Here is a 27,412-nt window from a genome sequence, read left to right as displayed (position 1 = left end):
GGGCTAACTTGAGTTCGACTCAAGTTGATTCATGTGTTCAATGAGTCTAATTTAGATTATGACTCATTGAATCAATTTAATTAAATGAATTAGATTCATTATATTAAGTTGGCTTGAATCAAATGGTTGGATTCGATCAACCATGGAAGAGATTTGGTCAAGTTTGACTTGACTTGTGAGGAAGAGGAAGAGTCAAGTTTGACTTGACTTTATGTCACATCATTTGTGACTTGGCATTAAGTGGCCAATGATGATGTGCCACATCATCAAGGCACATGTGTGTGCCACCTCATGGAGGTTACATATTCCCTCTTTGATGGCCACTTAATGCATTAATGAGGGGAGTTACACAAATGATGGTGGCCGACCACTTGATGGCATGATGAGGAGTTTTTCATTTGGTGAGTTATTGACATTCACTCCTTCTTCTTCCTTGAGTTCTTCTTGCTCTCTCCCTCTCCTCTTCTTGCCGTGGCCTATCAAGGTGCTAGCACACCTTTGTTTAGGTCTTCTCCACCTAAGTTGTCTGTGTGGATACTTCTAGAGGACCGTACGCTTGACGATCTAGAGATCCGGCATTTTGGACGAGCGGGATTCGTGTAGGGCGCGCATCAAGGGTATATACATCTTAGCCTTTGTAGATTTAGTGTAAATCGAAGTTTTCTAACTCGTACTCGAAATTTTTCGAATTTTTCCTTTGCACGGATCCGGTGGCATGGGTGATTCGGGGTTTCCGCGACGCGAAAAGCGGTTTTCGCGGCCCAAAAAACCCAACAGGAATCAATAATGTTAAGTTCCGTTTGTGATTCCTAATTTAATTTCTAAAGAACACAATAGGTTATTTAGGAAAGGTTCGACACTTGTACAAAATTTTTATACAGTAGAACCGGTACAATTTTCCTAGGATTAATCAACAATCTTTTCTCTACTTTTGAATTACACGAATCTCGGTGCGTAGGACAAAGAAAATGACCAAGTCAGAACATTGCCCTGAAGGCAAGAACCAATGATTCAGACTCCGAAGAATCAATTGATGAAAATGGAGTAGCACTAATGGTAAGAAAGTTCAATAAATTTATTAAATCAAATAAATTTAAGTCACATATGAGAAAGCAGTATCGAAACAAAAGGATCATCCGATACTACAATTGCAACGAAGAAGGGCACATCAAAGATGGATGTTCAAAATTGAAGAAAAATGACAAAGAGAAAGAAAAGTCTGAAAGACCATCATCCACCAAACGCAAGAGTCTGAAGGCCACATGAGATGAATCATCGTCCTCCAAATATGAAGTTAAAGCCTACGCTGGACTTGCCCTAACGGCAATCCATCAAGAAGATGATGAGACCAGCTCAAAGATGAACATAGATGAAGGGGAGAATCATCGGAAGAAAGCAGCGATGAAGGGGGAGGATCAGAAATTGATGTAAGTGAGGTACGTGCTCTATCTTCCATATAGTTCTTTAAATTTATTAAAAGTCTTACTAAAGATCTAGTTAAATTAGAAAAGGAAAATGCTGAATTAAAATTGAATTTAGCAAAAGCATGCCCTCTACAATTGTATGATAATCAAAAATTAGAAAATGAAAAATTGAAAATAGAAATCGAAAAACTGAAAAATGACCATACGTGCTTGAATAACTTTCAAAAATCAAAACTTAGAATTTATGGTAAATTAAATTGGTATATTAGATATCACCAAGGTTAACTTAGAAAAATTTCTAGAGAAAATGTACCCCCTAAATTCTTAGTTAACTCAATAGGAAAGAACCTATATTCGGTTCCAAAGTCTTACTTATAAGATTAAACACTTTTCTAAGGCTTTCAGAAAAGATTAAATGTTTAAATTCTCTAAAAGGCTTTGTCTAGAAGTGATTGATGATCCAATAACCAAGAAAACCTACTGCCTCGCCACAGGCTGGAAGCCGATTATTGAATTAGATATTTAATTGACAAACTGATAAACTTGTGAACTTAATTAAGATAATTGCTTTCAATGTTTGCCAATTTTTGGAAAACTCCATAAGTTGGAAATTGTTTTGAATTTCTTTTACTTGTTTTGTATTAAATTAAGTTTTTTTTATCTCCATATTTTTTGATGTGATCAAAGGGGGAGAAATATGTACAAGTTTAGGGGGAGTTAGAATTTTTTAAATTTCTGAATTAAAATCAGTTTATCTTTTACTTAGTGTTACAATTTCTTTTATTGCAAACTTTATACTTAAAATGTTTTTTTTATTTGTCTGTTATTACCCTAACTTGAACTTGAGTTGATGCACATCAAAAAGGGGGAGTTGTTGGACTCTGTAGTTATTTTGATGTGATCAACCAAGTTAGGCTGGGTCTTGTTAGGTTTTGATCCATGTGTCTAAGTATGCAGGAGCTTAGGAGCACAGGAAGTCGAGCGGAAGATACAACTAGCGAGAAGGATGATACGGGAAGGGAACCGACTGGCTTGGTGCATCTGAGGGACGAAAAGGCTGCGGAAGAGTACACTGGTGGACGAGAAGAACATACGCGATGTTTGAGGGACAAGAAGCCAGAGCGGAAGCCTGCTCAAGGAGAAGGTCGGAAATTGGATTCGGGTGAGCCCTATTTCGGTTGGCCGCAATCACCCAAGCAAACGGAGCAGCAGAAGATCTAAAAGAAGGCTGGAGCTATTTGTATGCTGCAGGCAGAGAGCACCCTCCATAAGTATGGGAGGCACCCTTCATAAAGGATGGGAGGCTCCCTCCATAAGTATGGGAGGCGCCCTCCATAAGGTATGGGAGGCACCCTCCATGCTTATTGAGGGCGCCCTTGACCCAGTCTTAGTAGCCATTTGGCAGCGGATAAAGCTTTATCCGTTGCCTTGCTGGAGGCGCCCTCCAAGCCCCTTAGAGGCGTCCTCAAGTAGTAGATAAAATTTTTCAGAGGCTATAAAAGGACCCTTGGATATAGGAAAGATACAACAACTTTAGAACAACTACTGTAATCATTTCCTAGAGATTTTTTGAGCTTTTCAAAGAGTGTAAGAGGCTTCTCCGCCTACAGAGAAGGAGATATTTCTAGTTGAGTTTTACAACCGCCTTGGATTAACAACCACCTAAGTTGTAATCAAGTCAAATCTGTTTGTCTCTTTTCTTTTTAATTAGTTGTTCATTTCAGTTTATTTTAATTGGATATTATATTGTTACTAATCTTGATTGGAAAGAAAGGAAAGGATTTATTTTTTTTTAGACGTTGCGCCCTCTCACCGGCCCGCCGCTGCGTCAACAAGGACTTCTGACGACTTGGTCAATATAGAAGTTATCTCAGCATATTCCTTCTGTGACATCACGATTTGATCAACATTCCGTCCACCTCACCCAGCGATCCGTCTGACTCAGATTTCAGAAATGATCATATGCGATAACCTTTGTACTTCTGTAAAGGAAGTGTCTTCACAAGAGATGCGGCTTTTACACTTCTCAAAACAGGAGGATTCCCATGCACGATATTATTAAGCTTCGTTTCTCTTCTAGCATGATATTTTTATTTTTAAAAATTTTATTTTTCTTTTCATATTTATCTAATTTTCATTCAAAGAATTTACTAAATCTATTAACTGTGATTTAAAGGAGGAAGAGTTTACCTCACTTACCGAGTCGTCTCCCTCTTGGTCTGATCTATCTTCTTCACTTTTAAATGATGAACTATCATTGGTTAGTTACCATGTATGCTTTGTAGAAAACTGGGAGTGTGAAGAGTCATGTTGTCTTTTTCTTATGAGTTTGAATTACCCAAGTTGCTTTTAGATTTTTCTTTTGGTATTGCTACTTCTTTGCTTTCTCTAATGAATTTGCTCTTTCTCCCTCTTCTTAATTTTGGATACGAGTCTATTACCCCTTCCTTGTTGCAGCAGCTGTAGCACCGTACCATTCTTCTATCTTTCTCTCTTTTAATTTTGTTCTTCACATACTCCTTCAAATCTTTCCTCTTCAATTTAATTTAATTTTTAAATTTTCGTCTAGCAAACATGTGTTTACTTAGCAAACATGTGTTTCCATCGATGTCTTCGCCCATAGTGAAATCATCGGAATAGAACAATACTTTAGTCCTTTTCTTTACCAACCAACGGTATGGTTTTATGTTCAGTGGAGTGTTTTCTTTCATTGTTTGGATCCTTAGAAGCATGTAAGTCTAATTCCGAAAATAATGAACCTAAACTAATTACATTCAAGTGTCAAGTGATAAGGTAGCTATTGACTATGAAGCTAGAGTACTGTCTTTGGAAGAGCGTTGAGAGCCATTAGGATGATATCTCTATTTGACATATTTCCACCAATATTTGTTAGTTCTAAAATGAGTTGCTTATACCTTGAGTGCATTTTAATAATTTTCTCCCCCTTCATCATAGTGAATGAATTCAGCCTTCATCATACTAGATCTCTTCGTGCTAAGCTTCTATTGAACCTTCATAGATCTCGATTACTCACTCATAATTCCTTTGTTGTTGAGTACTTTCCAACTTTGTTCATTTCTGATTTCGGTAAGTGTCCGCTACAACCTCCTCCTTCTACTTCTTTGTCAACCTAGAAAGAGGAATCAAGCAATCATTTTCATCAATTTGAAGATCATACCATTCTTAAATTATGATAGCTGTGTCAATATTGAGTTTGAAGTAGAGAGCCATCTTCCCCTTCCATGATGCAAAATTTCCCTTGAATTTTGGAATCTGAAATAGATCTTTTGCCATATGCTTTGTTGTATGTTAGTCCCTTGATAACGTAACCTACTCTGATACCACGTGTTGGATCGCTTGATGCTGATGTGGTAAAGGATGGGGTGAATATCACTTTTGATTTGCAGTGTTAGTTTTTCTACAAGTAAAAAATTGCACAACAAAAATTAAAGAAAATTTCAAACAAACACACTAATGGAACATTTTCAATTTACTTGATTCACAATCCCTTGGGATTGCTATGTCCAAGGTCAATGCACCTATGATCCATTATTTTTTCTCCAGCCCCTCAAGTCCTTTATATAGCATTCTATTTGAATCCACCCATTGGTTAATTTGGCGACTATCAATCAACTCTCACCCACCAATCGATTGATTTTCAAATCTTATCAATATCGTGTCATTGATTTTGTTGGGAATAAATTAAGGTTCTACATTGAAAATAGAAAAGATCATGGATTTAAAGGATGAAATATATCTCTATTGATATAAGACCTTTTGGGTAGAGTCTAAAAAATTTATAAGGGCTTAGACCTAAAGTGGATAATATTATACAATTATGGAGATATGTAAATTCTTTTGACCTTAACAAATAATATCAGAGTCGTGTGAGATAATCTTGAATAAAGTTGAGGGGAGGTTTAAAGCAGGTCAAGAGTGACCAGATGTTTGTGGGGAGACTTAAAACAGGTTAAGAGTGATTGAATGCTTATGGGGAGAGGTTAAAAGTGACCGAATGTTTGAGAGAAGGCTCAAACCATGAGAGTAATGACAATTCTTCATTTCAGGGGAGGAATTTTAGAAATACAATCAAAATCTCACATTGAAAATACATAGAAAATATCATAGATTTAAAAGATGAAAAATATCTTCATTGACAGAGACGAATCTATCCAAGGGCTATCCTGGGCTCCAGCCCAGCCCAAATTTTTTGTGCCTCACCCTGTAGCAAAGGTCTTGTACCGGATAGAACACCACAAATGGGGCAAGCATGGATGCGGTGATCATTTTGCGTCGGTAGTGCTCACGTCGGCTGGAGCTTCTTGCGCCACTGCGCAGCGGACTCCTCCTCCCCTGATGTGGATGGCAGGGCCGACGACGAGGATAAAGGAGCCTCATTGGGGATCTGATCTTACCGTCGACTACGGTCTCAATGGAGGCTGGCTCCGTGTGCTGGAGTAGTCACCAGATGGACTCGTCATCTGACTTGTGCCCTAGCTCATGTGTGAGCTAGAAGATCCAGGTGGCATAGGCGGGTGACATCCAGATCTGTCGTCCCCTCCCTTTCGCGTTAGTTACTTTTCATTCATTAATCGGTTTTAGATAAAATTAATTGGTTGGAGAGAAAGTGCGTATAAACCGATGGGTGACATCGATATTGTACGCATTTTGAGCAAGCATTTGAAGACAATTCTATGACATTTCATTTTTTTTTATAACAATTGAACTCAGAATATAAATATAGGTTCTATTTCAAAATTTCTTAACACAACTTCATTCAATAATAATATAATATATTTTTATTTATATATAATTTATAATAACATATAATTTATTAGATTAAGTTCCTGCCTTTCCTAATTCTAATTTCTCCATCTGTCCTTGACCAACGAGTAAAAGTAGGAGAAAGGTGCAAATGAGGATGACTTGCGGAGGTTGAAGCTGGGCGGAGGCCAAATGACCATGTCATTTCACGTGGAGAATTTTCATTCACAATTCAATTATTAGTGTTAGTATTCTTGTTATAACCAAGTAGCGCCCATAACGACCCGTTACATTAAGTGGATAGACATAATTCTTTCCTCGATCTCGATTACTCATCTCCATATCCTTTCCCTGTCATCGCTCGCGGCCACAACCACTCCCTCCATGGCTAGGCCATTGCCCCTTGAGGCATAGTCGTCGACATCGTCCCTCAACCGGGTCGTCACAACCGGATCGACATGTCCTCCACACTCACATACCCTTACATCGATGTCAGAGACGAACAACTGTAGATTGAGGTCCTACGTAAGACGATTGAGCATGACATCACGTCGTGTTCGTGGACCAACTATATCTATCTCACTATCGGCGGCAGACTCTCTAATGTCAACGTTAGCAGTTAACTTAGGATCAACCCAGTCCATCTCTAATTCTTAGATTCGTCCCTGTTCATTGATATGAGACCTTTTGGGTAGAATCTAAAAATAAGTCCATGAGAACTTAGACCCAAAGTAGATAATATCATATCATTATAAAGATATATAAATTCTTTTTGTCATAATAGATATTTCCATCTTTGGCTTCATTTCAACTATCATTGTGGCAACAATCAACTAGACTAATATGTATCTAATCAATTGCTCTAGTTGATTTCTGAACTTAATGTGCTCCTTCTATGGATTTTAGTCGACTACGCCAATTGATTACAGAACTACAAATCTATTGTCATCAATTAACTAATCCTTGCCCATCAATAGACTGTCACAAATTTAATGCCCCAAAAGTGTGAACATAAGTAGAGTCGTCAATTTAGGTTGGGCCCGTCGGGTTGGCCCGCCCCGCCAAACAATTTAAGCGAGTTGGGTTGAAATTTTATCAATCCAAGTCCGCCGTGGGCCGACCCGCCTAGACCCGCAACCCGCGCGGGTCGGCCCGCGGGTTAAAAAACATATATAAGTTAAGTTTTAGACCAATTTATTATCTTTCTTTGTTATAATTTTGAAATAAAAATAGTACTTTTCATCCAACATAAGTACTCGTTTGTGTTCATTTATATTTAAAATACATGTTTATGTATACATTTAATTGTAGAAAAAATTTTCGGAGTAAAATGTTGAAGATATGAAATATTTTTTAATTTTTTTTAAAATTTTGATGGGCCCGCGGGTTGGCCCGCCAAACCCGCAACCCGCCTTAGAATGGGTTGGGTTGGAAATTTCCCAACCCGCCAACTTGGCGGGTTGGCCTGCCCCGCCCTGCCAAATGGTTAGCCCGCCACGGGCCGACCCGCCCCGTCACGGGTTAGCCCGTCTGACAGCTCTAAACATAAGGTATTTGGATTATCAATCTATTGAAACTCATCTATCAGTCAATTGATATATACAACCTTAATTAATATCTCAACTAGATCAAAACTCGATGAACCACTAGTTGATTGAGTCTTACCCAACAATCGACCGATGACTTGAACCAGTTTTAAGGTCGAGTCCATTAAAGACACTTGTCAACCCTTTGACCAAAGTGTACACTATTTATGCAATTAATCCTTGGTCAAGGTTGACTAAACTCAAGTTGACTTGATTCGGGGTTTCAATATTTGGTTAATATGTTAGTTGACAAGAAGAAAGTCCAAATGGATCACGGTTGACTAGACACCTGCAGTTAGAAGTCCAACAAAGAGTTGGCATGTGACATGAAGTCTCAATAGATCAAGGTTAACTAGATGATAGACAATGAGAAAGTCTCGATATGTCAAGGTTGACCGAATATTGGGTAAAGAAAGTCATGGTAGATTAAGGTCAACAAGATAACGTACAAGATGAGAATTCAGCTTGGATGAGGCTGAAATAGTAATATTAGTTGATTGATCAGGTATATCAATCGACTAAATAATAGACTCTGCAATCTTGCTATAATACTTGCTAATGTGTTATAGTAATTTGCTACAATACTTATGAATAGAAAATTGTTATAGTTATAATCGACTGATGAGTTTGATCAGTCGACTGATGATATTGTAGCAAGATACATAACCTTCAAAAATAGATTGAAAAACTCGACTGATCGTAACAGTCAACTGATGATGTATATTAGTCAATTGATTATATTAGTCGACTAATGGAGTATATTAGTCGACTGATGTCATTGTTCAAGTGAACAAAATGTTAAGAACTCGATTGCGAGATTCGACTGATTAAGTAACAATCGACTGATGTAATGATCAATCGATTGATGTTGAGATGGATGAAATAGTTGAGCTGATAGGTCAGAGCAACGTTCAAATCTACAGTGGATCAATCAACTAATGGGCAATAACAATCGACTGATAGATGAAAACCAGCCTCAATCTAAAGACTATAAACGAAGGTTTTGAGGGGATTTTTAGAGTCAATTCTTGAGGGCTTGGAGATGAAGTACTACTGCATTTCCTGCCATCAATAGGCAATCCAAAAAGATAAAAGAGCAAGCAAAATAAAGTTTCACTTGTAAAGTTGTTTTCACTTTCATTTATATTTGTGTTTTGTTTTGTGTTGTATTGCTTTGTAACAACAGGTGTTGTAAGAAGCTTCTCCACCTCCAGAAGATATCTGAGAAGGAGAAGGTTTAGTGGCTGTAGACTGCTAGGACTAGATCTTAGAGTAGTACTCACTTTTGGTGGCGGTGAACCAAGTAAAATTTTGATGTTGTGCATATGACGTTGATTTGGTTTGAAGTTTCCGCTGTGCAATCTATCAACGTGATCAAAGTCATTCACCCCCTCTAGTTTGCAAGATCCTAACATACACTCCACTCATCTAACTAATTGTACCTTCCAACCGCCAGGGCTTCTATGGCTAAGCTATACCCCTCAGATGCTTTGAGTCCGTGGCCCATCCTTAGCTATTCTTTTGCCTTCACTTGTGTAGATTTCTTTCTCGTCCTATAGTCTCTTGAATGCACCATCTTTCTCCGATCTTACAAACCATGAGCTATCAAGCCCTCAACACCTGTGTATTTAGTAGACTCTACACAACTTAGCACACATATCATATCACCATAAAAAACTAACTTAAATTCTTTGTCAATATCACCAAAACTATTAAGACACTACAAGAAATTTTAGATTTAACCACACCTAATAGACAACAGTTTTTCGAGAAACTATTGTCTTTTTGCCATTTAACAACGGTTTTATTGAAAACCGTTGTTGTTCACCATAATTTTTTTTAAATGACAACGGTTTTTAAAAAACTGTTGTCTAATGTATGTCAAAGACAACGATTTTTAAAAAACTGTTGTCTAATGTAAGTCAAAGACAACGGTTTTAAAAAACTGTTGTCTTTTAGCGTTGCTTACATGATAATATACAACAGTTTTATTAAACTGTTGTCTATTGAATGTTGTTGAATCCCAAAAAAATAATAGTTTTTTTTAACTTCACGAAAAAAAACTCACGAACAAAGAGTTTTTTTGTTCGCGTGAGGCTAGGTCACCACTGCCGATTCCCCTTTCCCCTCCTTCCCAACCCGACGTTGATCCTCGCCGCCTATCGACGCCGCGATACTTCTTCTCCCCGCATACATAACCGCCAGCCAAGAGTTACTCAACGTCGGCTGAAGCCTCATTGAGTCGTGCCTTGCTCTGATCAACGCCATAGTTGCCGTCGCCGAGCCCTAACTCTTCCCCGACGCCGAAGCCACGAGGAAATCGATCGCGCTAGCACCAAGCGTCCACCGCCGGCTAAGGCTCTTCTCCACTGATCACTGGAGTCCATCCGGAGATTTCTCTTCTCCTAGAGTCGCCGACCTTGCATTGGTGGATCTCCGGTTAAGAGGGGGTTGAACCCTAGATCTAACCTCCTGCGGCGCCTCTCTACACATCGCAGCTTCGACGATCGAACCAGGTTTTCTCTAACCGATCTTTACTCTAGTGTTGGCATTGCCCTATTCCTCTGTCCCAGCTCACTGCCACAATAACCTCCCGAGCCCTTGATAATTAGCATTTTGATACATTATTTCTACCCTTAATTTTCATGTTTTAATCCTTTCATATGATTAATTGTTGATTTTTATCATGTTTATTAAGTTGGATTTATATTATGAGTTTTGTTATAATTCTTCCTATTTTTATGGATTTCTACTTATAATTGTGCACTTTTATTTTCTAGGGATTGAGCTCAAGTTGATCCAAATTGAACCTAAAGACTTGAGTCAATGAGAAGTCCAATCTGAAGAAATTTGAGCCATTGGATCAAATCTGAAGCAAATTAAATGAAAGATTCAGATCTGATTAATTCTAACCGTTCATCAAGATCTGGTTGATTTTGGCCAATCTGTGTAGATCTGGCGTGATCTGAGCCGCTCATCTTGATCTAGCCATCCGGACCATTCAATGGGTTTCAGTTGATCTCGACCGTTCACTCAAATTTGATCTCAGCCACTCCTTCGGATCTGGGTTGATCAGGACCGTTGGATCGGATTTGGGGGAATAAATCCACAAAGCATGCATTTCTGATGGGGGGCTTCGCATCTTCTCCCGTTCGGCTCCTTCTCACGCGACTGCCGTTTCTTCTCCTTCACCGACGGCCGGCGGCCACCTCCACTCAACCACCGCCGCCGGCCGGATACCATCTCCTTCCTTCTTCTATTCACACCGCAGCCAAGGAATTTTGCCTCTACCGCTCAGTCTTCTCTCTGTTCGCGACGTCCTCTGTGTTCGCGACATTTCTTCCTCGCGCGGGCTAGGGTTCGCGACAGATTCAACAGGCGACTTCATTCCTCCGAGTTCTGAGTTCGAGCAGCAACATCTTCTCCAGATTTGGTCAGCACAGCAGACTTCAATTCCAGCACTACTTCCTTCATCCGGACCAGATTTGGCCAGTCACAGCTCCACCTTTTCTTCCACAGCAGTCTTCAAGTTCGATCAGCAATTCTTCAACAGATCTGGACAGCTTTTGTTTGTTGCAGTTTCTTCACTTGATTCGAATTGATAGTGATGTTTCTTTTAGTTGATTGTTTGATTTTTGTATTGAGTTGTTCTCCCTTGTTTTAGATTTGCACGTACTCATGTCATTTAGATTTATGCTCATAAGGTGTTCGACAAAATGTTTCTTCCAACAATAGGTTTAAATTCGTGCACTTTATTTCACTTAATGTTTGCTTGTCTTATCTTTTGCAATTGCTATAAGTTTTGTTCTTCATTTGAATGCAATTAGGCTAGGGTAGATTAGCTTTCTTTAATGCTCTAAGTTACATTCCATGCTTAGTTTCATTACATGCTTAGTTTCAATATCGCTACTAGTATTTCATGTTTGGAAATAGATTTAAGCGAGAAGTTTGCAGGCTGACGATATCTTTGCCATGTGCAATTCAATCTTTGTAGGATCTTGAAGCACAAACAAAGTGATTGTTTGTGCTTTATCTAAGTGATTGTTTGAACAGTTTTATAGCATGCATCTTGACAATTAATATAATTTTGAAGATCACTATCAAGGAAGAATGTTCAAAGGAAAGTAAAGGCTAAGGAGAAGATCACGTAATTAACTACACGGGTAGGTTTCCGTAAGAATTCAACTTTTTCTTGATCTATTCTTATGTAGTCCATGGTACACATTAAAGATTTCACTGTAGCTTATTTTCAGTATTCTAACATGTAAATTAATACACTTCTGTGGATCCTCCAAACAATCTAAGTTGTGATGGATTGATATCCCTTTATGTTCCAAACCTTTGTTTTTTTTTGGAGCTTGTAATTTTCATTGCAAACAATCCATATGGTGTATGAATTACATTCAGTCCAGTATAAACTTAGCACTTTCGCTTCAGAGGCAATTTATGGGTTTTATTCTACAATCATGTTTACTAATTGATCAGATTGATTAAGAAGGGCGTTGGAGTAGCTTGGTAAATTTGTTTTGCTAGGTTATGATAAATTAGCATTCAGCAGAATAGATGTTTGGATTTCTTCTTCAAATCACACAGTAATATTTCTCGTCATTGGTGAAACAATCAATCCACTCTCATTATAACTTCCACAACAGAAAATTTTATGTTATTTGCCTACTACCAATGCAGTTTAACTGATTTTACATTGACTGAACAAGGTTGATTTTATTTAGGTATCAAACTCTCCCATTTGTTTTAGATATTACATGTCTTGTTTGTTAATTTTTCCAAACAATTATTTCTCAATTTGTTAACAAGGAAACTCATGTTAGCATAGTCATGATCAGAGCCTAATTATAATTTACAATTATCTGAGTGTTATTGATTAACTGTTCTGTCCTTTCTTCTGGTTCTTTTTTTTTTTAAATTTGTGCACTCATTTAGATGGTTTATTATTCTTGTTGTGATGAATTCAGGTCTAGTGAAAATACTGAAGAAGTATGACAAGAGAACAGAAGCACTTATCAGGCACCCTTCATCGAAAAGGTGCTGCAGTAGCCATTCTTTACAACTGATCTCCTATATATACAAACTCGTGAAGGAGTGTGTGGCTATGCTCGACCACCTCTTCCCCAGCAACAACCTGTCAATTTCAGCAGAATGCGACGGACAAAATGGAGTGCCAAAGCCGGCACAATCAGGTGGGAGGGTTCCGGAGTTGGAGGAAATTAAATATATGTAGAGCTTATACATGAAGAGCACCGTAGCAGCGCTGCGGTCCTTGAAACAGATTAGGAGCAAAAGTTCAACAGTCAAAACAGATTAGAAAATCTCGTGTTATATTGTTCTACCTTTGTTTTAATAGTGTATCATTTTGTTGGTTACTTATGAAATTTTGTTGATTGCTTATGAAATTTCTTCAGAATGTTATAGATATTATTTTTGAATGTTAGAAAATTGTATATTAAATTTTATTTTGAAATTTAGTATTTTGAATGATTTATAATATTTAAAAATTGTGTATTAATTTTTTTTATTTTTTATCTAAAAAAGACAACGATTTCACCGTTGTCGTAGATAGTTTAAAACTGTTGTTGAAGACCCTATTATTAAAGGTAGATGCTCAAAGATAACGGTGAAAAACTATTGTCTTTGAAGGAAAAGACAACGGTTTTTCACCGTTGTAAAACTGTCGTCTTTGCCTTCAAAGACAACGGTTAAAAACTGTTATTTTTGGGCACCCCTTTTAACAACACGGCCTTTAACAACAGTCCGAAAGGGGCTACGACAACGGTGAAAAATCGTTGTTGTTAGACTTTTTTCTTGTAGTGAGACCAGGAATGGATGCCCTAATAGTGATAGCCTATGCAAAATTTAGGTTATCTAGAGCTTGATAATTTTTAAAGTATTGTGACTTAAGGGTGTTTTTAATTCATATGTTTGGCATACCTTACAAGGTTTATAAGTTAACCCAAGGGGGGTCCTCACACTGAACCAAAGTGTTGAGCAATTAGAAACATTGTTCCAAGTCAACTAGAAATACTATCTTGATTGGAAATATTCCGCCCCCACAGGCATAACCAAATTGATACTCAGATGGCAGAATCACTTCATTGATTAGAAAATGTTCCTACTCATCTAGAATACTTTTTCTAGCTGTCTATAGGTTGATTTTTGTGGAGATGAAGCTTCTGTTTGAGTTCTAGTACTCTAGATGACTAGAAGTCAACTAGAAGATGAGTAATAGATTGAAATCCTTTTTAACTAGCAGTAAGCTTAGGTCAATGTCAAGGTTTCAATTTTTCATAGTATTTTCTAGTATTGTTTTAACCCCTTATATATGCTAATTGTTTTATTCTTGTTGAGAGGATTGGTTTCTAGTATTCTAGAAACTACCTTATTGTTGTTATACCATGCATTGTAAATAACTCTCTAGCTCTTGAGGTTTGAACCTTGTGAGATTTCATCCAAGAGTAGTGGAAATTCAATAGGTTTTGACTTGTAGCATATAAGACTTCATCCTTGATTTGTCATTCATTGTCTCATTTAAAAAACAATTTAAGTGGATTTTTATGGGGTGTGTTCATGTTTGTGGAGAGGGGGTGCTGATGTACTAGATGCGTCCTATGTCATGAAGTAGGAATATAGAATCATCAAATCGAGTGACATTCATTATTGACATTGTGTTTATTTTTATATTTATTTTTGTTTGCATATTTTGACATGTTATTGATCAAACAGTACATTTGAGCTTTTTTTATTTAGGAAATTGAAAAGATGCATAGTCTATTCCCCTAGCCAAGACATATTTGAAAGAATCAAGATGGATTATTCCCTTAACCAAATCAAATTTGAAATAATCCTAGATTCAGTTGGAGTGAAGTGAGAAAATAGCATTCAACATATCTCTAATTAAAGACAACAAATTAAAATATGTCAAAAAAAAATTGGGGTAATATATATATATATAGTTCTTCCAAGGAACAAAGTTCTCCATCTTAATCTACATGAACCATCCAATCACACTACATAGACAGACCGGTGAATTATTGAACGTAGGTGTAGAAATCGACAACCGAATTATAGAACAAATATTACCAACGACAGCACTCATAGGGCATATACGATCACACTCGATCGATCGATCGATCGATCGCGGAAAGAAAATATGTCTATATACTTGTATTTGGATTTGTCGTCGCTTAAGTAATTAATTAATTGTCTTCTTCAGCGTAGGCAGCGTCCTCTTCGTCGCCGGCGTCGGCGACGGCGTCCTGGTACTGTTGGTACTCGGAGACGAGGTCGTTCATGTTGCTCTCGGCCTCGGTGAACTCCATCTCGTCCATGCCCTCGCCGGCAGGGGCGGATCCAGGATTTGAATATTGAGGGGGCCAAAACTTGTGTCGCTATATTCATTGTCGATTGTGTGGGAGAATTTAGAATTCATTACATATTTAGAAAACTCCGTGACCTAAATTTTCTATTGGTAGTTTGATATCAATATCTCGAAATAATATTGTGACATTGAAATAAGCTGTCGGTCCTTGTTTCACATCGGAGCTACATGCGAACTTGTTAGGGTAGAATTCAATTTGCCATCCTTTTGATCATTCACATCTATTCAGCATCTATTGCTTTGCATTTCATTATTGCTATTCATAATATTGGTTTATTAATTGATTAGGTACTCTAATTACTACATCAAGTTGAAGCGTCTGAGTATTCGAATTGCTTTCCTCTCACATTCGTGGCATTCTTCATATGCAGGTACTCCTTATCTATTACTCTATTTGCCATCAAACAAAAATATATATAGCTTTCACCTACTCAACTTCACCTGTAGAGCCCAATAAATTCTTCACTGTTGACCAACAGAGCTCGATGTTTTTCAGGGGGTCTCTTTGTTGATCGCAAAATGCCTCTATTTGGCATCCTATCATCAATATATACACTATTTCCATTCCTTGAATTTTGTAATAGCAGATCTAGAGTCTGTCAATGTTTTTCTTTGGTTTAGTTTATCCTTTGTTGAATATTCATTGTATCTTATTCTTTGGAACACTCCAGTCTAGAAGATATGGAGTCTGTCAAGTCTGCAACTGAAGAGTAGAGACTTCCTCCACACTATCAGCACCCTACTTTTATCTTTCTCGTCATTAGCAACCTCAATGCCACTGGCTATGCAATATGCTTCAGTGTTCGGATAAACCTTCACCATGATCCACCAACTTCTGGTTTCTCCGGACGGCAATTTCGAAGAGATATCTCTGCTTGAGTCTCTTCAAATTTTGCTCGTTAGAAGAGAGCTAAAAGCAAGGTTGATCCAGGATTTACACATGGACTGGGGGGGGCCGTGGCCCCCCCAAGTCCCCATGTAAATCCGCCTCTGCTCGCCGGTGTACCAGTGGAGGAAAGCCTTGCGTCGGAACATGACGGTGAACTGCTCCGACACGCGCCTGAACATCTCCTGGATGGAGGTGGAGTTGCCCATGAAGGTGGCGGACATGGAGAGTCCGGTGGGCGGGATGTCGCACACGCTCGACTTCACGTTGTTGGGGATCCACTCGACGAAGTAGGACGAGTTCTTGTTCTGCACCGCGATCATCTGCTCGTCCACCTCCTTGGTGCTCATCCTCCCGCGGAACATGGCGGACGCCGTCAGGTAGCGGCCGTGCCGCGGGTCGGCGGCGCACATCATGTTCTTGGAGTCCCACATCTGCTGCGTCAGCTCCGGAATGGTCAGCGCGCGGTACTGCTGCGACCCGCGCGACGTCAGCGGGGTGAAACCCACCATGAAGAAGTGTAGCCGCGGGAAGGGAATCAAGTTCACCGCCAGCTTCCGCAGGTCGGAGTTCAGCTGCCCCGGGAAGCGCAGGCAGCACGTCACCCCGCTCATCGTCGTCGATATCAGATGGTTCAAATCACCAACTACACGTACGCATAAAACCAAATCTCATCAAATGGATCAAATTACAATGATCGATCGATTGCTAGCTAGTACAAATTATATGCACTGCACTCACAGCTGGGATTGGTGAGCTTGAGGGTGCGGAAGCAGATGTCGTAGAGGGCCTCGTTGTCGAGCACCATGCACTCGTCGGCGTTCTCCACCAGCTGGTGCACCGACAGCGTCGCGTTGTACGGCTCGACGACCGTGTCGGACACCTTCGGCGACGGGAACACGGAGAAGGTCAGCATCATCCGGTCGGGGTACTCCTCCCTTACCTTGGAGATCAGCAACGTGCCCATCCCCGACCCCGTGCCTCCCCCCAGCGAGTGGCAGATCTGAAACCCTGAATCGATCGATCGATCGATCGGGTAAGATTAATTAATTAATTAATTAATTCGTTGAGGCATTTGGACGAGCACCTTGGAGGCAGTCGCAATTCTCTGCTTCCTTGCGGACGACGTCGAGCACGGAGTCGATGAGCTCGGCGCCCTCGGTGTAGTGCCCCTTGGCCCAGTTGTTGCCGGCGCCGTTCTGTCCGAAGACGAAGTTGTCGGGGCGGAAGAGCTGGCCGTAGGGGCCGGTGCGGAGGGCGTCCATGGTGCCGGGCTCCAGGTCCATGAGCACCGCGCGGGGCACGTACCGCCCCCCGCTCGCCTCGTTGTAGTAGACGTTCACCCGCTCCAGCTGCAGGCGAGACTGCCCCACGTAGTTGCCCTTGGGATCGATGCCGTGCTCGTCCGACACCACCTCCCAGAACTTGCCCCCGATCTGGTTCCCGCACTGCCCTGCCTGCACGTGCAGTATCTCCCTCATCCTTCGATCAATCAATGGCGTATAACGTAAGTTCACAAAATCAGGACGATTAATTACGGAAGGGAGAGAGATGGCTTTGAGCTTTTGTAGATGGAATGGAGGAGCTAGGAGAGCATACGTGCTTTTAATATATAATTGGATGGATATTTTTAGGGAGGAAGAAGAAGAGAAGAGATGGTTGGAGCAGAGGACAGAGGGACCATTTAATTTAATTTAATTTAATAAAATAAAATAAAAATATTTTTTCTTAATAAATAATTTAAAAAGTTTTTATCCTTCAAACTGTTATTAATTAACCCATCACCATCAATAATAATAGTTTTGCATAAACCTACTACTCTACTAGCTAGGATTAATCAAGTCTAAAGGACTCTTAACTCTATTGGACCATTTTTGGCTCTTGTTAAAGCTTAATACTAATTCAATTTCACAAATGTGCATGTATTCTGTTGTACTCTTTAGAATTAATGTTTCCAGTAGTTCTACACTTTTAGTTTTAAATTTTGATCCGTGTAGGTCTATCTAATAATTTTGATTAAAATTGCTATATGAATCCAAATTTATCTAATTTCCATTAAATATATAATAATTGCGGTCAAAATTACTATATGATCTAAATTTGCATAATTTAAAAGATCACTTCTCTGATGTGTTCTCTAGAATCATTGGAATTGAGTCTCCGGGGTCTCCAATGAATCCTCGGGGTCATGATATCACGGTAGGATATTCAGATTGTCACCCAGGTATCCACGGTTCGAATCTTAGCTATGCATATTTACAAGAATTTTTCCTCCAAATAAAAAACGTAACCAAAAGATGCTAATTAGAATAGTTGGAATTGCTTTATGCTCTTAGTTCTATTGTTCAACCTAAATTGACCCTATCTCAATAATAACCATCTGTTGCATTCCTTGGAGCTTTTGAAGTCATCTCTTTCCCTTAGTTTTGTTGTTTAATACCTGTCCCCAGGGCATAGCACAGATGGGAGCGTATGATTTCGTAGTCGAAAGGTCCAGGGTTCGATTCTCGGGGTATCATTATCTGGGGTTAGCGTCCCGGCCATACGCTTTCAGCTGTGTACCTACATTTACCTCCCTTTATATCCGTGGGACCGGCTCTAGGGGGACCGCTGATGTGGCGGTTCCATTTTTTTTTTTTGTTGTTGTTGTTTAATACCTATAATTAGTACTTTTGATTAAAGATTTTACATGGAACTAAATCGCCTAAATTTCAAAGATTGATTTCTATGTTATATTCTCTGAACCTTCTTAAGTCATCCTATGCATTTGTTTTTTTTTTTTCAATTTTGATCAGCTTCGATCTATATAGCGGTTTAATTTGGTCAAAATCATCATAAATAACTAATCGCTCAAGTTTTAAAGATGAATCATTTGCTGTGTTCGCCTTTGAAATCTTAAAACCATAATAATTTCAACCAAAACTAGCTTGCTTTAGTAGTAGTAGAGAATCTGAGTTTTTTTTGTTTTTCATTTACTTGGCAACAAAATAACTCTAAGAGGTTATGTAATAGTCATCAAATCTTTTTCTAGATTTAATTGATCTGTCATGTAGTCATCTTTTTTTACGAATACATTTTAACCTATGTTTATAATTTTAAGGTGACCAATTCTATCCCATAAAAAAATTTTATGGCTGGGTAAATCAAGAAGCGTAGATAGATCCTAACCGATGGCCTGATGTCACAAGTAATTTGAACTTCTTAGGTATAATATATCCTATGTAAGATTTGAACCCTTATTATCTAGAAAACCCGTTCCACTACTTATTATCGCATCATAATCTCAAGGACAACTGCTCTTTTATTCTATGGGAAAGGAAGAATCATATAACAACTACAGAACAAAATCATTTAACATCCACCACGAGACAAAACATAAATATTTGGGTTGAACCAATCTTTTTAGGTAGACAAATGAGGGTTTTAGAGATTTAGATGAATTTAAAGGGCAGGCACAGAACAAATTTGGTAGGACACTATACCAAAGCCACTCTTTTGATACTAAATTTATGATATTAAAAACTGCCCATTTAATCTTTGCCCATTTAATCTTAGTTTCCAGATATTTAAGAATCGAGTCTCAATTTCAATAAATTAACGAATGAATTTTTTTTAATAGATAGTTAACCTAAGAATTATACTAGAAGCTGTCCGTTTTGAATACTTTTCGATTTATTTTGTTAGTTGATGAAAAATTTTCGTAAGATAGAACCGAACATCTTAAAATTAGTCGGCGTAAATTGAATATTCGATGTCAAATAAAAAAAAATCAGCTGATAGGCAAGAGCCTGCCTAATTGGCTCGCCTGGAGCTCCCACCAGTTCTGATTATCCTTTTTCTAATGGACAAATAACGTGGGAGGAGCTGGGTGACATGTGAGCTTGTATCTGAGATGGACATGGCAACGGCAGCAGAGCTGGAACCCGGAGGAGACAAGCAGCCTGCAACTTTGATAACATGCACCAACTCATCATTTCTCTGTATTAATTCTCCCTCAAATCATTGAGGTTATAATGCTTGCTTGTGGATATAAAAATACGACACGACAGAGTGGTTTAGACGTTACAGTCGAGAAATACAAATCAACAGTCAGTAGAATGATCATTGCAATAGATCTTTTGGTTTCATTATCTTAGAACAGACAAGTGCCAGTTCACAAATTTAAAAAAAAACTTGAAGATTATGTGCAAACTAAGCCAAGAATGAAGGCAATTAAGTCGGCAACAAATTAAGCATCTATCTGGTAATTATATATCATTGCAGTTCTTTTCTCATCATTAATCATTGTGACTTTACCTGTTCATTAGGGATTTAAATAAATCCCTTTCCTGACAGTAAACTCTGGACAGTGTGTGGAGGACAGCAGGGTCTCTGAATTATTGGAGACATGACGTTGTTGGCCAGTCAACCACTCGAATGATTGCCGTGGCCTGCCTTCGCCGGAATCCAACGCCACCTCTTCTGCTGCATGATTTGGCGGTAAAACTGAAATGGATAAATTAAAGGTGGAGACGTCGCCGCCGTGTGCTCCACACTGCTGTCGGTGCTGCTCGATCGTCCCTTAGCTCCAGTGTTTTTTTATTCGGACGGGCCAGTGATCTGAACTGGTGGATGGAGTTAAAAATTCAGTCAGATTAAAGTTTCTTCCAGTTTAAGACTAATAAACACTTTGACTAACTCAGGCTCAAAAATGTAGAGGCAAGTTTGGTACGAGCGATAGATGGAATCAGACATTAATTCCTACGGATCAAGAGTCTCAATTGATGAGAAAAGATAGGCAAACCGACAGGGTAAGATGCTAGCTGTGGTAGATGCCCTGCCTTTGTCATGTATAAGATGGGTGAAAGAGATATCAGGAGCTCAATTGTACACTAGGGGCTATTTTAAGGTGCTCGAATTGATGCTTGATTAACTTGAATTTCCATCTGAATTGTAGAAATGAAGTCAAATTATTGGGTAGTCATCGTTCTTATCTATGTTTTATTATTTTCACAAAAGTAATGAGGTGTAACATACATATGACAGAGAGAATCACATTGAAGACTACCCTCTGTTTCTATTTTGTGTCAATTGACTAAGAATTGATATTATCCTTGTCGTTCAAAATTAGATCACTCTTCGACCATCAATCACTGAGGAACTCGTCAAGAAATAAAGTTGAAGTATTCCTATATTATTGTAAAATTTGTCATGATACCAGGTAATAGTTCCATCTTTAAGAAGTAAAGTATCTTTTGTTTTTCTGTTCAATTGGCAATTCAAGATTTTAGAATTAGATTTCATTTAATAAGAAAAAGAAATTTTTTATTTAAATTCATAGGGATTAAACTATCATGCTAAGAAAACCTCACTCTCATCTGGCCTGTGATACCAAAGAATGCTTTATGGGTTTTGAACCAAGTTTACATAGACAATGTAATCCATGTGGTTGGCAGACTTCTTGTTCTTTCAGTTTTAGATTTATGCTTCCGTGCCTCTTAACAAAACTCCTAGAGGTACATTGTATGATTTATAATGGAGTGTTTGGTTAATAGGTTTGAGAATGAGAGAGTGAAATGATAGTAAAAGAGTGTTTGGATTGTGGATTTGAAAATGACAATTTAGGAATGATTTCTAAATTTATGAGAATCAACCAAATACATATAACTAGGTGGATTTCATTTTCATTTTCATTTTCATTCCTATTCCACCTTACTATCAAACTCATACCTAATCATTCCTATCATTTAACCAAACGCCGCCTAAATAGTTGCATTCCAATAAACTCCCAAATGTGAATTAACTCACTATAATGCTTGACCCATCTACCAGTATGAAAATGTTAAAAAGTTTATATTCAAAGGTGCTCGACAATGAGGATCTTACTGGGGTCGTGTCCGAGTAGAAAATATTAGGTATTATTGGTTTGCCCATGGCAGTTAGCAGGGTTCACAAACTGACACAAATCTACTGTTGAAAACCTACCAATCCCCTGGCCTTTCAGTCATTTGACAAGATAAATAAGATGAATGAACAGCAGTATGGAGTTTAGATGATTTATAAGAGACAGCGGATGTATCTAGGATAGTAATAAGAAGATCAACCACAGACACAAACGTAGTAAACCAGTGTGCAAATGTATTCTGCTTAGGGCACATTATTCAAACTGCGTTCAATTTCCATTCTTGCTAGAGTTGGATCTTTGCATTGGGATGCGTCCATATGGAATTTAGGAAACTTCCAATAACTTCTTGATATCCTTCTGCAGAAGGTTGCAGAATAAAATGTTAGAGATGGAATTGTAGCTTTTATCATCAGTAGTTTCGAGCATGTCTTCAGAAATGGTTTGTGGAAGGAACCGAGGAGATTTTGTTACCTCTATGCTCAGAGGAGATGTGATTGGTGCGTAGCGGTCGACTACTTTACCATCCTTGTTAACCAAGAATTTTGTGAAGTTCCACTTGATGCTATCCCCAAAAAAGCTACCTTTGCTGGACTTCAAGAACTTGTATATAGGTGCAGCACCTTCACCATTTACTTCAACCTAAAGTAGGAAATGAGTTCAACTTGAGACGGATTGAAATACAGGTACAAACAACACTTAACAAGGTATGCAACTAAAAGACCTGCAAAGAATTACAACCACCTCTAGGCACTGACTCATTTTTTTTTCTTCTCTCAAACATAACAAAACAATCCAAATATATAGGTAACGAGCAGAATAGGCATAGTCCTTTGGAAGATTTATGTCTTGTGAAATCGATGGCGATGAAAAATTATTACAATGCCACATCTATGTGTGGTCTAACCTTGTCAAATATAGGAAATTCAGCTTTGAAGCGAGTGCAAGCAAACTCAACAATTTGTTCATTGCTTCCTGGTTCTTGTCCATAAAATTGATTGCATGGGAAAGCCAAAATCTCTAGTCCTGTTCCACGCAAGCAATCAAGGCAGTTAGAAGTTTGGAGAAATGAACTACCCAATGAAACTTTTTTTGTTTGCTTCTCTACTTTCTAATATTAGACATTGGTTTGTGAAAAATTATATTTTTCAGTTTTAGTTTTCAGAGAAAAAAAATAAGGTCACTGAAAATTGAAAATACTAATAATAAACATTTATCACACTATTCACCACTAATTATATTCACATTTCAAATAAAGTTAACGTTAAATATAAATTTTACTATTCTTTTCAACTTGCAAATTCTATTTTTCTGAAAATGAAAAATGGAAAATGGAAATTTTCAGGGCCAAACAATACACCGCCCAATCTAGCATATACATCAATACCCACTTGGCTAGTCAGCTATGTTAATCCAATATCCCAAAAGTAGATAATTATAACTAGAGTCGGCAGTTAGGCTAGAATTACACTAAACTAGATGCTGGATTAGTGAACTAAACTATTCTATGGTATCCCCATGGCATTTTCCATCTCAAATGCACTGTTACATCTTTAACACCTCATTGTACATCAGATAATCGCCCAACTATGGGTCAATGTCAACAATCTGAGCCTCCACATATTCACCTCAACCTTAATCTCCCCATCAGAAGGATCATTAAAGCTAATTTTAGATAAAGCACAATGTTATTGTCGAAGCTGGTTTTGTCCCAAGGGACTGAAGGAACACTAGAAAGCTTAATAACACACCCTTTGTTCAGGCCTCAAACAAGATATATGCATATTCAATGGTACCCAAACTAACTCTCTAAGCCCATCTAAAATCTTGGACCATTCACAATCTGGAAGCTGTCCTTGCCAAGGTCTCACGGAGGCTGGAAATAACCACTTGGGTAGTCATTAATGCTATGCAGATCAACCTTCACCCAATCTTGAATTCTATAAAAATCATTAATCTCCCCACTGATGTCGTTAACCTCTCACCTTGATTAACAGGTAGAAACTTCAACTAGGATTAGCATAGAAGACAAAGCACGATCTACTTGTGTACACCAACATTGAATGACCTGAGCTCTTACAACTTTATCATTAGATTCTCCTCTCATTGTTGCAGTTCCAAGAAATGAGAAACATTTCAATCTATAACAATGTCGCAGCCATGGATTCTGCCTAATTTAAAAAGTGTGAATTGTTGGAGGATTGGCTGAAGGGATGTAATTTAGAGGATTGAATTTGTTGATGCTTCTAGAAATTATGTGCTTCCTATTGTTTTCTCCCCTAATTATGGGATTTGTCTCTAGTTTAGAAAAAAAATTCTTATTTTGGGACAATCACCTTTTATTTATTCCTTTCAGAATGATTGTATAGATGGAAAAAAAATATTTTTCAAGTTTTATCCTGTTGTATGGTATCAGAGCTCAATAAAATCTAGCAATGCATAACCAAAAAACAATGGTCAAATCTACCTGTACCTCCATCAATCCAGAAAACCTCCTACCTGATTCCCCGCCTTCTCTATCTTTTAACAAGTACTCTTTGCTAATTACTCAACACAAACTGAACGAGAGAAACTTCAAAGGTTTCCATTTGTTATTCATGTAATCAAAGGCAAATGGGAATATGGCTATTGCTTTGGAACATGGCCAACTCCATCTTTTGATGCATCATTACCAACATGGGAAGAAAACAATGCCGTTGCTATGGCATGACTAGCTGATAAACTAAATGGAACTAAAGATTGAGTGCCCAACCTCTTCTGCAAACTATTCAAGAGATTTGGGAGGCAATCTAAAGTGATCTATTTTAATCTCAAAAACACAGCTCAATGTCTGAGATTAATTCTGCAATCTGCATGACTTGTTAAGGTACACTCAGTGTCACTGATGAAGTGATGGCATGAGATGGACCATTTTTTATAATCCAGAGTGGATACGCTTCATTGGTAGTCTGAAATATAGCAAGATGCCAGAGAAAGAAAGAGTCTTTGGATAAGATGCTAGAGAAAGAGAGAGTTTTTTATTTCCTTGGAAACTTCATTCTGTTTTGGGTAAATTTATAATACATACACAAGGTTGCTGGTCCTTGATCTATCTTTGACCTTGGTTAAGGAAGCTGACTGTCAATGGATTGCAATTAGTTTTAACATGGTTGAACTGCTAGGAGCTAGATTGAAGTGAGTTAAGTTTGATCAAGTTGCAAGTAGTTTCCTCGAAGTGAATAAGCGTGGGATTGGCTTGGTATTAGGAGTTGCAGTGGAAAATTAATATGTGGGATGAAGTGGAATTGTACAATGTAATTGTGGCAAGCTGAGGAACAGTCATCTAGTTAGTTCAAAGTGGTGACTTTTTTGTTGCCTGAAAATTTGCTAAAGTGTGGTAGATTACCATTGCTAATTACTCAGAGACCCTATTCATGTGGCTATTGGTCTCCATTTATAGGCCTAAAAAAGTGAGTGTATGGTCAATGGTAGAGCTATACATGGTTAAGGCACCCAAGTTGATCAAGCCTCTTTTTGGCGGGCTTTGAATATTGATCCCTTTACTCGCACATGTCAGCACATGGATTAAGCCACATAAATTGTTGAACAATACTTTACACAAAAGATAAGAAAATAACTTAGTCTTAAAGGAATTAGTCAAGGTATAGGTAATTCATTCTAGTGGCATTACAACATTATTTGTTAAATAGTATCTAGTTAATTCAGGTAAGGATAGATAAAGTCATTTGAGTTAGCAAGAAAATACCTTGGTCCTTGTACTTCTCATACAGCTGAGTCAACTGCTTGTAGTTTGAGTTAGTGAATCCACTATCACAAGCATAAATATAAGATTAGATAACTAATGAGAAATACAAATACAACTAGTCTACATAAATCGAATAACGTATTACAATTAGTGCAAGGATAATGGAAAATTTAATTAAGCTACAATACCACTGAGATGCGACATTGACAATCAACAAAGCCTTCCCTTTGTAAATGCTAAGATCAACATCATTTCCTTTGGCATCCTATATTGGGAGCAATAAAACACATGCTGATGTTTTATGATGAACTCATTCAAAAGGATGGCGAAATATAACCTTTGTATAGTTGATAAAAAAACTCCAAGAAAACAAAAATAAGTAGTGTTTCCATCTAAAGATTAAATTTGAAGGAAACAAATAGGAAGATGTCATTTGACCTTAATTGAAGAAAATGTATACAACAACAACCAACAACCATAACAACCAGGTCTTATCCCACTAGGTGGGGTCGGCTATATGGAGAAGAAAATGTATAAAAAGATATAATTTCATTATAGTTAAAAAAAACCCCAAAGAAAGAAAAATATCCCAAGAAGAAGAGTTTCTAGGGAGAGCTTACAATTGAAGAAAAGAATTATGAAGATGTCATCTGATCCTAATCGAAGAAAAAGAATATACAGATGTCGTTTGACCTCTATTAGCAAAAATTATGAGTTTTCCACATTTCAAACCAACGAGAAATGAGAAGATAGGACTAAAAATTTGATGGACTGAAAATCATCTGAATACTGCTTATTCAAAAAAGAAGAGAATGGTTCGACAAAAGCTCCAAATTAATTAACAGACGAAGCAAGAATGTATCATCACAAAATTTTTGACAGTGTCTAACACCTTGCAACAGGAACATACAAATCCAGAACATGGAAACTAATAGGACCTGTTCATAAATTATAATATATTTCACGAGCTGCACAATTACTCTTGAAAAGCAAACAGTCTTAGAAGATCTACATATCGGTAACTGATGACCATCCAAAACTATCTCAAGTTACAAACCTATCCTAAATATCGGACATCAAAATCCTAAAGCGCCAACTACATCTACACTCTAAATTCATTAAAAAAGCAACGAATTTGCACAAATACAAACAGCACAATCTAAAACAATATAGATACATAGGAACCAAGGTACCAAAATCTCAGTTATAATGATCCATATGATGGTGAACAAAATAAAAAATTTTCTGCACGCACATACCTTGACGGTGAAGTCATGGATGGATCCGGAAGGATTAGAAGGAGCCATATCGGAAGACAAGCAGGCGATCGGAGCGAGACGGGAGCTTGGAGGAGGATTAAGAGAACCTCAGAGGACCTTGCGGTTGCTATCTTTATTTATACAGACAAAAGAACGCGGTGTGAACGGAATAAGAGGCATTATCGGTGCTTCTCTGTGAAGGTCTCTTTGCAACCATCGGATCGTAGCATTGTGGAAAGAAATTAATTTGAGCCGTCGATTACTAAGCGGCGTAGATTTATACTTATTATATATAAATAGATAAACGTTTAGCACAGCAACGCATTCCGTCTATAGTAAAGAATAAATCAATTGTAATAACTCTCCGATTTTGACAAATTAAGTAACATTTTATTTATTTATATTTTTTTCTTTTCAATACTCTCTAATAACTCTTCTCTCTTTTTATTTATTTTTTAATAATTTTCCCTTAAA

General features: G+C 38.0%; 2 protein-coding genes and 2 long non-coding RNA genes across 4 annotated transcripts; 2 read left to right on the top strand and 2 right to left on the bottom strand.

Annotated features, from left to right (window-relative positions):
- The first annotated feature begins 10,901 nt into the window (after positions 1-10,901).
- LOC121989334 lies at positions 10,902-13,010 on the top strand. The gene is made up of 2 exons (XR_006114228.1): positions 10,902-11,937; positions 12,748-13,010. It is a non-coding gene; the product is annotated as an uncharacterized LOC121989334 (long non-coding RNA).
- Positions 13,011-14,705: 1,695 nt separating this feature from the next.
- On the bottom strand, positions 14,706-17,674 carry LOC121989332 (tubulin beta-7 chain). The gene is made up of 4 exons (XM_042543311.1): positions 17,141-17,674; positions 16,795-17,064; positions 16,169-16,699; positions 14,706-15,128 (listed from the first exon to the last, which is right to left on the bottom strand). Exons 1-4 carry the CDS (start codon positions 17,532-17,534, stop codon positions 14,986-14,988), a joined length of 1,338 nt encoding a protein of 445 aa, XP_042399245.1. The 5' UTR covers positions 17,535-17,674; the 3' UTR covers positions 14,706-14,985.
- Positions 15,142-15,870, top strand: LOC121989333. The gene is made up of 2 exons (XR_006114227.1): positions 15,142-15,538; positions 15,839-15,870. It is a non-coding gene; the product is annotated as an uncharacterized LOC121989333 (long non-coding RNA).
- A 4,384-nt stretch (positions 17,675-22,058) lies between the features above and the next one.
- LOC121989331 (probable phospholipid hydroperoxide glutathione peroxidase) lies at positions 22,059-27,090 on the bottom strand. The gene is made up of 6 exons (XM_042543310.1): positions 26,939-27,090; positions 25,868-25,944; positions 25,680-25,741; positions 22,842-22,960; positions 22,409-22,576; positions 22,059-22,294 (listed from the first exon to the last, which is right to left on the bottom strand). Exons 1-6 carry the CDS (start codon positions 26,984-26,986, stop codon positions 22,262-22,264), a joined length of 507 nt encoding a protein of 168 aa, XP_042399244.1. The 5' UTR covers positions 26,987-27,090; the 3' UTR covers positions 22,059-22,261.
- Positions 27,091-27,412: the final 322 nt, after the last annotated feature.

Source organism: Zingiber officinale, chromosome 6B (assembly GCF_018446385.1).
Source record: "Zingiber officinale cultivar Zhangliang chromosome 6B, Zo_v1.1, whole genome shotgun sequence".
NCBI classification, from domain to species: Eukaryota; Viridiplantae; Streptophyta; class Magnoliopsida; order Zingiberales; family Zingiberaceae; genus Zingiber; species Zingiber officinale.
The sequence above is the reverse complement of the archived record's forward strand: the minus strand, read 5'-3'. Positions and strand labels throughout refer to the sequence as shown.

Coding starts and splice junctions, on each gene's coding strand:
- LOC121989332 (XM_042543311.1), bottom strand. CDS start 17,534: ATGAGGGAGATACTGCACGTGCAGGCAGGGCAGTGCGGGAACCAGATC. Junction 16,700..16,794: donor CAAGCTCACCAATCCCAGCT/GTGAGTGCAGTG, acceptor GCGTACGTGTAG/TTGGTGATTTGAACCATCTG. Junction 15,129..16,168: donor GGCTTTCCTCCACTGGTACA/CCGGCGAGCAGA, acceptor GATCCGCCCCTG/CCGGCGAGGGCATGGACGAG.
- LOC121989331 (XM_042543310.1), bottom strand. CDS start 26,986: ATGGCTCCTTCTAATCCTTCCGGATCCATCCATGACTTCACCGTCAAG. Junction 22,577..22,841: donor AATTTCCTATATTTGACAAG/GTTAGACCACAC, acceptor TTCCTACTTTAG/GTTGAAGTAAATGGTGAAGG. Junction 22,295..22,408: donor CATCTCCTCTGAGCATAGAG/GTAACAAAATCT, acceptor AACCTTCTGCAG/AAGGATATCAAGAAGTTATT.